Source organism: Podarcis raffonei, chromosome 15 (genome assembly GCF_027172205.1).
Source record: "Podarcis raffonei isolate rPodRaf1 chromosome 15, rPodRaf1.pri, whole genome shotgun sequence".
NCBI lineage: Eukaryota > Metazoa > Chordata > Lepidosauria > Squamata > Lacertidae > Podarcis > Podarcis raffonei.
Window position 1 is genome coordinate 31191353 of NC_070616.1, and position 14167 is coordinate 31205519.

Below are 14167 nucleotides of genomic sequence, written 5' to 3' on the forward strand. Positions count from 1 at the left end.
TTCACTACTATTTGCAGTCACTTTCTCCCACTTTGCTGCTGCTTTCGTGGCCATTCCCTCCCTGCATTTCATCCCCCTCTCAAGTGATCCCAAGCAATCAGGGATCATGTACTGGATGTGATAACATCACGACCCTGTATAGCCAATCAGACTTTGGTTGATGTCCCTAGGGGCAAATGAAGCCTATTTAGTGTGAGAGTAACCAACATTTCCCCAAAGCACGGTCCCTTTGACTAAAACCCTGGTTATGTTTCCCTCCTCAAAAGGGCGTAGAGGCTGGGAAAGTCCCAGAGGGAAAGCTGGACCTGCATCTGGAGGCTCTCCAGTTACATCCTTCTCCATTAAATGCTAGGGCAGACTGGTAGATTGTTCTCATCAAGCTCTGATTTATAGGCAAGGCTGCCATCCAAATTAAATTGGAACTAAATGAACTTCTTAAAATTAGCCTTGGGTTCTATCCAGGGCAGATCAACTCCCTGGTTTGTTTTCCTGCCTCCTGCCTAAGCACAGAAATGTGGCTGGATTAGCAGATGTTTCTGTGTTGTGGAGGGAGTGGCTCCCGCCAAGCAGCTCTACACGGGGTTCTCAGCCGATCACAATGCAGAAAAGCACAATTAAAGACCGTTTGACTCGGGGTCATTGTTCCGGGCGTCTCATAAAGAACAGGGTGACTGCCAAGTGCCCGCCAGCAGAGTAGGGCTCTCCATTGCAGAGGAGCTCTGCTGGAAAAGGGGGAAATTTATTCCTGGGATGAAAACCTCCAAGTGCCGCATCACTGACAATTAACACAATATCAACATTGATTTTTAATGACTGAACCGATAAGAGAGTAGGCAAGAGACCTTATCAACTGCCTCTCTAATAGTCAATCCAATCATCCAGATAAAAGCATATGGTACAGACCAGCCAGGACTGTACCTTTTGAGAATGCAAGAGGGGCAGTGCATGTTTAGATATGCCCCTGTGTTTAAAAAGGATGACTGAAGGCAGAAGGCATGTGAGTCAGGGAGAAGGCTGGGTTAAAAACACTTCCCCCTGATATGCTAACATTCCATGTGCAGGAGAGTCCTTTGTTTGTTTTTAACATGGGGCTCTGAAGAGGGGCAATCCTCGGTGCCAGACTATGCTGCCAAGTCCCCACAGCGATTTCCACCAAAGGACATATTTGAAACTCTCTTGGCTAGAAACTTGCCCGGCCTCCAGTGGCTACGTTGCAATGGAGAACTCTAAATGCCCCCGAGCAGCTGCCCTTGGAATTGGTGGGTGAGGAACTCCCATATACATCGTATGATTTAAAAAGAAGAAACTGGCAAAAGTTTTAAATAGAAATAACTGCACAGTTGGGATTTGGCAAGGCTGTAGACACTTGCTTTATTTTCAAACAGGTACGGAAATGAAATCAGGAGCTGGTATGGAAGCAGGTATGGAATCATGAGTGAAGGTGACTATATGACTGGCCCCGGAGCTATGTTCTATAACCACCACCACCCCAACCAAACAATGAAGCTGTATCCATCTAGGTTATCCCTTCCCTGAAAAGGAGCCTTGTGGGAGGTAAAACGACTCATTAGGAAGGGAGAATGATTTGAGTGAAATACCACTTGGTTTTCAAATTCCATTGAAATGGCTTTTTGGTGCCTTCTGAGCTCAGGTCCTCCTATTTTTCTAAACGGGGTCGTGATAAAATTAACACTCTTGCTGCTTTGATGGAAGGGGAAATGGCAACACATTAGGAAGAGAAAGTATCCATAGATCTAAAGCTGGAAAACGCCCATGTCTTTGCTAATCCAGCTGTGTAGCAATCTGACACATATTTGCCCATGACCCCTAAACCATTTCATGCTGGTGCCCTAAAATTGCCGGTTGCACTCTAGAACTGGATTTCAGTCCTATGTTCAGCAACCAGTAGCAAAGTCAAATTCCTGGTATAGCCTATCCTTATCCCACAATGAATAAATTAGCAATGGTCATCTTAGAAAAAGACACTAATTGTTGTGGTCCAGGGAAAGGTTTTGGGAGCCCATCAATCTTAGAAGCAGTTTATTGCTGACTCCATTCCAAATCCATCCAGTCTCTAAGTGCCTCCCACAAGGCCTTGATTGGACACCCGAGGGAAATGAAGGTGGCCATGTTCTTTAGTCAGTTCCATTGCATGGTTTATTTGGCTAACTTAAGCTTCTCATTTCCCTGAATTTCAGTATATGCGGCAATTATCTCCATCTGGCTGACCCTACCGCACTGTACACAGCACACTCTGGACATTTGGGTTGCATCCAGCTAAGTTCTGCTCAGAGTAGACCCACTGAAATGAATGAACCTAAGTTCATTTTGTCTATTAACTTCAGTGGGCCTACTCTGAGTAGGCCTAGCATTGGTCACAAACCATTGTCTCTATCATGCACCATCTTTCTTTATGGCTCTTATTTCCATTCACATTTGTCAACCTAGGACTCAACCCTGTCACCATCAGCATCTTCTCACTTGCCTCTGGATCTCTCTGTGTGTTCCTCTGATGTTTCGGAGCTAGCAGCCTGTTGCCCATGCCAACTCATCCCTGGTCAGTAGGCCTTCCTTGCTTCTTTAGAATGGACAAGGAATTGCAAAGGCTTTGTCAAAGGGTTGTATCCAACCAAGTCCTACTTAGAGTAGATCCACTGAGATAAATGAACCTTAGCTAGCTATCCCTGTACTGTTGGTCTGCTCTGAGTAGAACTACCATTGGATGCAACCCAATACCTTTTCAACATGGTGAACTTTCACCCTCAGCTTTGCCTTGAATTAAATATTTGCATCCAGGTGGGTGCATCCTTCTTTCAGCCCCCCTCCAGTGCCATTTGCACCCTACTTTATCCCTCCACAATATAGACCAGCCCACTGATATCTGTGTATTGTTGATGAGCAACTTCATTGCAGTGATCTTCTGAGACCCACTGAACTTCCCCATGTCCACCTGGGAACACCCATTGTTGTGCACTCCTGTCTATCTATCTGTTCCCAAAATAAAAGATGAGGGTCAATGCTATAAATGTGTGAAAGGCAAAATCTTTATTGCTCAGGTTCTTTAAGCAAATCTCTGGCTTATTGTTGTTGCTGTTGCTGTCATTATTATTAAGCAGTATTGATCTAGATGCAATTTTGGTGGGGTGTTTGCTTGACAGTAAATGGCTAGAGATGCAATCCCTGGCATTTCCGCTCAAAGGATCTCAATTAACAAAGATGTGGGAAATTTCTGCCCGAGACCAGAAATCTACTGCCAGTCCACCCACTGGGACTGGTAGGCCAGGAAGAAGAGAGGCAAACAATAGGCAGAGCCAGAGCCAATCAACTCTCATTTTGTCCCTCTCTCCCCACTGAGTTCTGCAAGGGCAACTCTGAGACTAAGGATGAACAAATGGGTAGGCATTTCTGCCCGGGACTAATTGTAAGAAGCCAGGTGGGTGGGAGCTGGCTGAGGGCAGGCTGAGGTTGGTGGGGCAATGCCCTGTTTGCCTGAATGCACCAGCCTCCACCACAGTCACAATAAATGGAACTGGAATAGATGAACCAATGGTTTGGCTCTATAAGGCAAGGGCCTTTTGTTACTCTTGTCATCTATTTGGCAGCGCTGTGGGTTAAACCACAGAGCCTAGGACTTGCCGATCAGAAGGTCGGCGGTTCGAATCCCTGCGACGGGGTGAGCTCCCGTTGCTCGGCCCCTGTTCCTGCCCACCTAGCAGTTCAAAAGCACATCAAAGTGCAAGTAGATAAATAGGTACTGCTGTGGCAGGAAGGTAAACGGCGTTTCCGTGCTCTGCTCTGGTTTTCCAGAAGTGGCTTAGTCATGCTGGCCACATGACCCAGAAGCTGTACGCTGGCTCCCTCGGCCAATAAAGCAAGATGAGTGCCGCAACCCAGAGTCAGCCACGACTGGACCTAATGGTCAGGGGTCCCTTTACCTTTACTTATATGCAAACAGAGGATTCAGATCCAGGTTAGAGTAGACCCAGGACTCACTGAAGACCCTTTAATTTCAACGGGTCTACTCCAAGTGCGAATAGCCCATCTGGATCCAGCCCAAGGAGCCAACACACACACACACAGAGGAAGAAATCATGCACTCTATAATCTTAAGGGCTGGGTAGTGGCTCCATGTAAGCAAATCTGCACACCACTGCTCAGTTCAGAGCTTTAGCACGGGGGACAGGAAATTGACACAGCAGGTAAGTTCCATGCCTGCCGCCAGAAACATGAATTGTGTGATGTAGATTGTACAGGCGCCATCTCACAAGCACCCCCAGCTGCAGTGTGGGCAGGCAGGGACAAGCGGGGGCCAAATGCTGTACTATTTGTGCTTCTGCTCCCTGTTGAGACTTAACACAGCATGGGGCATTTTAATAGGAATGGCTGCTGTCATGCCGCTGCAATAACTAATCACACATTCTTACATTGGGAAGGAGGGGAGTCGGCTTCGATTGCAAGGGAAAGCAGGTTTCAAACTCAATTTAGTGTTGTCAAATTCAAAAATTAGGCCTGTGGCATTGCAGAACTTCAAGCTCCATATAGCATACAGCTTGGACCCAGATAATGAAATCTTTCATTGCAATACCTTCCTTGCCAATAGGGGATAAATAGCAAGAGCACACCCAGAGCCACTAGCAGTAGGGTTTTTTCCCCAATAATAATAATAATAAAATCTGATTGGAAAGAAGCCCCCAGAGAAAAAGACAGTGTGCAATGATATTGTAGGACTTCATATATTCACTCTGTCTTAATGATTCCACAATAAATTGGCTCAGTTTGCACTGAGGGTGAAGGAATGGCTGGGGAGTGTTCCCCCCCCCCAGTCTCCCTTGGACTCCAGCTGGGCTCTAAAATGTCCAGCTGGGATAATTCTGTCTATCCCCATGAGCAGTAATGATAAACCCATGCATGGATGTGAGCTACAAATCCAGTAACTGGGAATGGGGAGCTGGGCAAGAGACGGCAAGCCCTTATATACTGTTGGGCCTCTTCCTCTGTTAGCCAAAACAACAGGAGAAATTAACCTAAGGTTAGGAATGGGAGAGAATGTAGATTTATTTAACGGCAAACCTCCCTAATTTGCAATTTCTGAAACAATTCACCAAACAAAACATAAACCTCTACAGAAATTCTCACTTCTCTGGGTTTGGCAATGCAGTTTTCCAGCCAAGAAATACGTACAAAAATTGCATATACTAAAGTGCCCATATAAATGCATATAGACATGAAAAGAACATGCAAAGATGTGTTATATTAGGGAGCTTTTTTTGCAAAAATGTGTATATTAGGCAAAACAGCATGTACCGTAATATGTATAGATTGGGATAGATTCTCCTTAAAATGCTGGTGAATTTTCATGCGGATGTGTTCTAAAAGAAAATGCAAACAGATGTAGAGAACTGAACTTAAGATTGGAAAAATAAGAAATTGAGAGAAACCAAAACTGACAGATGCACCCATCCTTGCCCAAGATCTAAGAGGATCTATCCTTTGCCTGTAGCTGCCAGTCCCTTTCCATTATCAACTCAAATGAAAGATAGAGTTTTACAAAACAGCCATCATCTTGTGCTATACTTTTACATCCTTTATTTCAACAAAGACATCCAGCTTACATGCCACTTGCAAATGTTGGTGGTCTTGCCACTGTATCCTCCTTAACAATATTTGCCCCCCCTACCTCTATGTGAACAGTTTTGAGACCTACCCCTCACAACAGTTAGCAGACAGAATTCTTACCCTTTTTGTGATAGGTACCGTATTTTTCGCTCTATAGCACGCACCCGACCATAACACGCACGTAGTTTTTAGAGGAGGAAAATCCGCAGGCATGCCACCCGTAGGCATTCCCTCCATAACACGCACAGACATTTCCCCTTACTTTCTAGGAGGAAAAAAGTGAGTGTTATGGTGCAAAAAATACGGTATATGTCAGGGTGGCGCTGTGGGTTAAACCACAGAGCCTAGGGCTTGCCGATCAGAAGGTCGGCGGTTCGAATCCCCACGACAGGGTGAGCTCCCGTTGCTCTGTCCCTGCTCCTGCCAACCTAGCAGTTCGAAGGCACATCAAAGTGCAAGTAGATAAATAGGTACTGCTTCGGCGGGAAGGTAAACGGCGTTTCCGTGCACTGCTCTGGTTTGACAGAAGCAGCTTAGTCAAGCTGGCCACATGACCCGGAAGCTGTACGCCGGCTCCCTTGGCCAATAAAGCGAGATGAGCACCGCAACCCCAGAGTCGGTCACGACTGGACCTAATGGTCAGGGGTCCCTTTACCTTTATCCTTTTTATATGTCAGGGTTGGTGAACCCTAAGCCTTCTGGACGTTACTGGACTTCAACTAAATCCTGGCAGGTGAGGCCGAAGGTCAGGAATTATGACTGTTGGAATCTAGTAACATCTGGAGGCCCAGAATTCCCCCAGATCTGGTACATAGCATCTATGATACTGTTTTTCTCTTCCTCCCTGGTATATACAACAGCAGCCTTTTCGGTATATGCAATCCACATAATAATGGATTGTGAGTCTTCCAAACAGAAAGCAATTCTATACATTTGAGCTGACTGCAGAAACAATTTCCCCCTCTACCTGCTGATTCATCACACGGTCATTCAATTTCAGGGCATCATCCTCTTTATTATTTAAAAAACTTGTTTAGTTCAGGCAACTTTCCCCCTGAGGTAAAAGCAACAATTACAGGGTACTGATTGGGATCAGTACTGCAGCATGTGGAGAAAGGGGTTTAAACCTTTACTCCATACCTACAGCAGTTTTCCACTTAAAATGTGCCCCTCCCAGCTACTGTTTGCCATCAGAGGCAGTGCTGTAGCTATGGGGGTAGGGGATGCCACTAGCAGGGTTGTTTTTATTATTATTATTATTATTATTATTATTATTATTATTATTATTATTATTATTTTATACCCCGCCCATCTGGCTGGGTTTCCCCAGCCACTCTGGGCAGCTTCCAACAATATTAAAATACAGTAATGCCTCAAACATTGAAAGCTTCCCTAAACAGGGCTGCCTTCAGATGTCATCTAAAAGTCTGGTAGTTCTTGTTCTCTTTGACATCTGGTGGGAGGGCGTCCCACAGGGCAGGTACCACTACTGAGCAGGCCCTCTGCCTGGTACCCAGGCCCAATACTCACAGGCAGAGCAGCAGCAGCAATGTCCCGAGTCCTCCTTGGGGCCTTATAAGCTGTGGTGGAGTATGGGCCCACTCCCAGGCCCAAGATGGAAAATGGGCTTCAAGGATCTGAGGGCAATGAAACAATCACTGAGACGGCTAGAGTGCCGGTGGCAGATAACTCATTCTGAATCTGATCAGACACGGGTTAGAGCTCAATGTCAAGCCTACCAAGTGGCGATAGTGATGGCGAAGAAGACCTTCTTCACTGCCTCTATTGCATCTGCGGAAAACAGCGGCATGAGACTCTTTCAGGTGGTTCGCAATTTAGCGGAACCACCTGCTCCATCAGAGCCCAGTACGGGCCACATGATCTCCTGCAATTATTTTGGAGTTTTTTTGCAGATAAAGTCGCTCAGATTCGGGAAGAGGTAGACTTCACTGTGGGAGCAGGGCCGGGGCAGGAGAGTGCTAGAGTCCTGCCTAGTCAAGTTGCGTGGGATCAATTCCAATCTATTACCCCCGAAGATGTGGACAAGCTGCTTGGACGACTGAAACCAACCACCTGTCTCCTTGATCCTTGCCCATCCTGGCTTATAAAAGCTACCCGGGAAGCCTTTAGAGAGGTACCACTGAGGCTCCCAGCCTGTACGCAAAAGTGTATGCGTGGGTGTGCCAAACTGGGTCTTTGATCTGGGTGAAATAAAGCCTAGATTGCTCCTGCCAGGGGTACCATTTACTGTAAACACAAAACCCCAGTGGAGAAAATTGCCAGGTCAATCAGAACCAGACAGTCTTGTGAAAAAACAACAGCTAAGTACACAACAGAAAACAGGTATTGAGAAAGGAAACAAGAAACACATGCGCACAGAACAGAACAGCAATTTCACAGACTCCCTTTCTTAAATATTCCATTTCTTCCCCTCTAATTTAAGTGGGATCTGCCAAAACCAATGAAGATCCTCTTTTGGCAGTTAGCACATTCTGTGGCTGTGTGGTACAACACCAAAATGTTCAAGGCAGAAACTAATTGGAATAAAGAGCACTGTTTGCTGTAAAAGTCAAGCAAAACTGTGCTGTAGTGGAAAATGTCATTTCAATAAGAGAATAGCTGGGGCTTAAACTCCTTCATCCTTGCAATGGTGATTAAAATAAATAAACCTCATTGATAAAATGTTTTCCCTAAACCATAAAAAGCAGGTCGGTTTTGCAAACTGAGAAGTAGTGGATTGAAGAAACTTAAGCCAACAACACATTGGTAGTAGAGTAGGTTAGCATGAAGTTCAGGTCGCTTCTGCATTCTTTGCAGCACCTCGCACAGTGTATATAGGTGATAATGGTAGCATTCTACCTGATTCCCTTCATCCGCTACATCTTGAACGCAGCATCCCTTCATGTTAATTCACATCCCTCCTGCTGTTCTAGCCTGAACCAAGTTCTGTTGGATGCATCGGGGTGGGTTTAGTGTCCAGTTCTGCCAAATTGTAATAAAAATGGCTAAAATCTGTCATACATTAAAACCACAAGCAATGTGAAACAATTCAGCATAAAAATGGGAGACAGAACTTCAAGCCACACTAAGGTCTTATCTGCTCCACCTGAAGCTTAAAACTAAGTGCCAAGCAACCAGACATATCTAGGAAGGGAATTCTACAACCTGGGTGCCACAGTGGAAAAGGCCCTGCCTTGCATCCAACCAATTGTGCTTCTAAAAGTGGTGGGATACGTGCTGTGTCAAAAAAATACTTCCTGCATTTCCCCCGTCCCAGTTATTATCCATCAATTAATGAGATAAGAAATTGCATTCAAAATTTTACCTAAGGCTTGATAAAATTTCAGTGAAATTCTTATGAGTAGGGTGCAGGATTTCTTATGTACTTGCCTTGCTTTTGAGGTAGCCAACTGTTGTTTGGGAGTGTCTTTCCTTCCATTCTACAAATCATCTCACCGGTGATCTGCACACTGCAGCCTCCCCAGGTGCCCATGCCCCAGTCAAAGCTCATCATGCAGTAGCTCTACCCATGAAGTGTTTGAGATCAGGGGGCATGGGCAGTCAGGGAGGCTGCAGAATGCTGAAGAACTGCTTGCTGGAAATAAAAAGCACATCCACCACCCTTGGCCACCTCGCAATGTGAAAGTAAGCTGAAATCCCCACAGCAACAGAAATGATCAAGGCATTCTCAGATACCCTGAGAAGGATAGGGAGAAATGGAAGCTTCTTTTTCAGATGAACAAAACTAACCAAAAGGGGGGGCAGATTTGGGCACAGCGCAAGGAGGGGCACATATTGCAGAGGCTTGGACATTGAATACAGTGGGTAGGCCGGAACACATGGAAGGAAACAGACCTTCAAATATTTGGATCCCAAACCAAAGCTTTCGTTAGCTACTTGGCCAAGGCCAGCCAGTGAGCTTTGGGACTGAATGGGGATTTGAACCCAGGCCTCGTCAGTTTTCATCCAATGTTCTAGTCACCATAAGCACACTGGACCACACAATGTACAGTTTGATTTGGGATGGTGATTGTGTTTTGACTTACATGCTAATGAACAACCAAGCCATAACATCGAAACTGTGCACTGACTGATTGCTGATTGGAGTGGGAAAAGCTTCAGTGCTAGATAATTTTGCCGCACTACTCCAGCTTCCAGAGAAAGTGCTAAAAAAAGCAAACCCAACTCTCCTTCAAGATAGATTCCGATGACAATTTGTTTCCTATCTGTTTACACTGCTTTTCAATTATCTAACTTACAAAGGGGATTACACAACATACAGTATTTTTTTAAAAAAACTAAGCACAATCTATTAAGAGCAACAAAACCAATGAAACCTAATTAACAGTCAACAGCAGGATCAATCCACAATGTCAATCGATAAACAGGGATCTAGTTTTCAAAGGCCTGGTACCAGAAAAAAATGTTCCTACTTGTCTCTGAGAGGAGGCAAATGCCCGAGTCAAATGAGACTTCTCCTTGGGAAAGGCATTCCACAGGATTTGGGCCAGAACTGAAAAACTGCTGTTCCTACTGGATGCTGTTCTTGCATCTCTCAGCCAGTGCTGATGGTATCTGCTTATAAACTCTCTACATGGCGACTGAATCTGTATGGAGCGTCTGAAGCATCCAGCCACTCATAAAGGGAAACTACACATTTCCACCATAATGTATTTCAGTTTGGTAGGTCAGATTTGTGACCAGACATGCTAAATGAGTATAAATGATGGTGTTTTAGTCACCAAACACCAAGCCCATAGGAAGCCAACACATGGTCCATCCAGAAAATGAATGGATGGGGGTCAAGATGTTCTCAGAATTTAGTGCTGTGTGCTCGACCCTAGCCACCTCCTGGGCTCATGCACACAATACCACCACAGATTTTTGTAAGAACCATAAACCTTCTTTCCTTATGATTTTGAAACAAAAGCTGAGGTTTCCAGTGTGCCGCATCCTTTGCTTAGTATCAAAATTACATACCTGTGCAGCAAATTTACACATGCCCAGAATGTGTGCTGCCTGGATTTTTTATTATTATTATTATTTCCCATCGAGCCTGTCTCCTCCGCAAAAGTCTTAATATTTCAAATAGTTCACCTGCACTAAACTGAATAAATCACCCACATTCACCCTACCCTGGCCTCTACCAGCAATGTTTGCATTTGTTTTGCCAAATGTGAGAGATCCAGGGGTCAGTGACATGAGCCACACATCTCCATTTGTCTTCCCTCTGAACAAACAAGTCCCCAACCAACTCATTTGAGTATACCATGTGTCATTCGCTAAGCTACCCTTGCATTTTATTGGTTTGGCACTAATCTTAGGCCCCATCTGCACCATACATTTGAAGCAATTTCATACCACTTTCATCACCTAATAATCTTGGGAACTGCTGTTTCTTAAGGGGGCTGAGAGCTGTTAGGAAACCCCCTCACAGAGCTGCGGTTCATTGAGTGGTTTCTCAATCCCTCTTCCCAATACATTTTGGGAACTATAACTGTGAGGGAAATAGTGGGTTTCCTAATATCTCTCAGCACCCTAAGAAACTACAATTTCTGTAATTCTTTGGGGGCAGTCGTGATTGTTTAAAGTGGTATTGTGCTGCTTTAAATGTATAGTGCAGATGTGGCCTTAATGTTTGACTGTAGGAGGATCTGATAATAGACAACCAGGGTTCTGGTAGTGAATGGGGGACAATGAGAAAGGACAAAAGTTGATGATATCCGGAGCCCATCTCCACTTCATTTGCTCTCTTGTTTTTTCCAGAGTCAGTGCCAATGGCAGTCATCATAGGCGTGGCAGTTGGAGCTGGTGTGGCGTTTTTGGTGTTGATGGCCACCATTGTGGCCTTCTGCTGTGCTCGCTCGCAGAGAAGTAAGTCACTTTCTTTTTATTCAATTGACTCTCTGACCATATCATGCTGGAAGTCTGGAAGCCCTTCTTCTCTGCCTAGGAAAACCACATGGAGAGGTAATGTAAGTTTATCCAAAGCTGCCTCTTCTTGTGACGTCCTCAAAGACCTGTCTGGCCTTGATTCCCTGGTTATGATAAACATTTTATTCCTCCATTCATGACGCTGGGATGGAAACTGCTTGGGAGGAGTCAACTTCGGCTAGGTAAAATCGTTTGGCAAGTCTATAGTGAAGGGAACTTTCATTAGATTAGGTTGATGGCTCTATCTGTAATTAAGAGAAGGGAATGTAACCCAATGGTAGAGCACATGTGTTGCATGCAGAGAGGCCCAGGTTCAGTTCCTGACATCTCCAGGTAGTGCTTGGAAATACCGTGCCTAAAACCCTGAAGATCTGCTGCTGATAGATAGGCCAGTGGTCTGACTCAGTGTTAAGGCAGACCATCAGGTGTCAGCTATTTTACACATTTGTGCTCCTAAGTGCAATGTGTAGAATAGCTCTGAGCTCTTGCTGCACACACGTCAGGGGTGAACATGATATGGATGCACCATATTATTGGTTGACTAAATCCAACTTGTTTTGTACACATGCTTAAGTTGTCCTTGTGACTTCATGCTTAAGTTGTCCTTGTGACCCACCATTAAACCATGCCATAAATGTGGGAAGTAATGTGAAGGAAGTACATTGTAGAGCTATCCCATGTAAACTTCAGCATGCTGTTGCAGCACTGCATTTCAGGGCCTCTCCAGGTGTCCTTTTCATTGCGCATTCATGATTATTTGTGCTCATGATGGTTTTGGGACAGTTATGCATGATCCCATTTTCAGCACCATTTGCACCTTGCAGCAGTTTGGGGACAAATGTACTCTTTGTTTGCAGTCAGTTCATGTCCTGTATCTCCCTGCTGAAATCCTGAAACTTTTCATACTGCAAATGTTCTAGGTTGTTGGTTTATTTGTGCCACTTTTGTTGTGCTATAGCAGAAGAGTGCCCTTCCAGATGAAAATAAAACAGCAACATTGGGAAATCACATAACTAATAAAGCAGAATGATGGTCCAGTATAAATTCACCACTAACACACTAATAATGTGTCAATGGCATGTTGCAGAATACACTTGCGAAGGAACTTTCCATTCTGCCATGTACTGTATTTGCCACATGCAGCACTGTTTCCATTGTGCTGCAGTTTGTCTTCCACCAAAAGTTGCGTTATTCATCTCACTGTCCATCTCACTGAAATTATGTAATTATATTTTCATTTTATTACCCCACTCAATTCATTTCAATGCAAAGGAACCACAATGCAAAAAGGGGAGCGGGGAAGAGAGAGAGAGTGAGAGACTATTCCATATCATTTGCAGACTAAAAGCAACAACAACAGTGAACACTGATTATAATTGCTAGATTGAGTTCTGTTCTGGACATGGGACAAATAAGCAGACATTGGCAGTTTTTGCTCCTGTTTCTGTCTGAATTCTGTGACATCCCTACTTCCATCTCCACCATCGAGCAGCTCTTGCCATTTGGAGATTTATTCTTATCTTAGCTGTCATCTGCTCTCCTGGAATTTCCACCCAATTGGTGCTAATCTTGCCATCTGGAGAAATGATCAGTTTGCGCCTTCTCTTTGACAGCCAGATAGATAGATAAGATTGATATTTGCACCAGCCACCAAGCATTGCTGTTACTCTTCAGATGTTTGAAGACATTGACCATGCCTCCTCTTAAACTTCTCTTCTCCAAACCAAACATACCCGGCTCTTTCAACCATTCTTCCACAGACTTGGCTTCTCCAGACCCCCTCATCAGCCAAGTCAATCTCCTTCTTAAAATGTGGTTCTCAGACCTGGAGACAGTGCCATTTACTGCTTTTCTCATGGGACCCCAATATCTGCCCTGGGGTGGGCAGCCCGCTCCTCCCTAGTTGTAGCACCAACTCCATCTGGAAGTGACATCAGACTTCTTATTTAGCATTTGACCAAATGTATGGAGAATACAGCAGAAATACGCATTAGCTTCGTATTAACGTGTTGCTTTTATCTTATACTAAAAGATGTCTTGGTTTTATGAACATTGCTCCCCGTTCTGAGCCTGCAGGGATCAGGAAGGCTATACATTTAAAATGAAATCTATACTCGAATCCCTTGCTGAGCCCGTAATGCTGTTGGCTTTGCTGCCGAGTCGACAAAGCAGATGTTAAAATAAACATCACAAATACAAGAAAAGGATTGTGGAGGTAAACAGGAGCAGCTCATTAGGAAAAAAAGCATAGAAGTTAAAGAATGATTGTTGGCTGAGCGAACAGGGATCAAACCATCGGGGGAAGGAAGAGTGATTGTTCTGAGCTTCTGAGACAGCAAGAGAGAACAAGCAGTCCTCAACCATGCCTCTAACTGTAGGGATAGTGAAAGACAAATAAGCCAAACACTATGCAAAATCCCTGTGTTGTGGTGCCAATATATATAAAAAAAACCAGTTGGTTCTTTCTGGATTGTTTGCAAAGAAATCAAAGAGCCAGAAGCTCTCCCTGGACTTGCTTAATGAATGGCTGGGCCTGCATACTAGTTTGTTCTTAACAGCAATAATTGTGTCTGCTTCCCCCCACTCCCCCCCTTTTTATAACTCTCCCAAACCCCAT

At 44.6% G+C, this 14167-nt stretch overlaps 1 protein-coding gene across 2 annotated transcripts in view; it reads left to right on the plus strand.

The window, feature by feature from the left end:
- KIRREL3 (kirre like nephrin family adhesion molecule 3) overlaps nt 1-14167 on the plus strand; it is a 738195-nt gene that overhangs the window by 681017 nt on the left and 43011 nt on the right. The window contains exons 13-14 of one of the 2 annotated variants that reach the window (XM_053367286.1): nt 1386-1421; nt 11383-11490. In XM_053367286.1, coding sequence (XP_053223261.1) covers nt 1386-1421; nt 11383-11490 — 144 coding nt within the window. The remainder of the gene's footprint in view (nt 1-1385; nt 1422-11382; nt 11491-14167) is intronic. The other variant, XM_053367287.1, reaches the window with a different exon arrangement.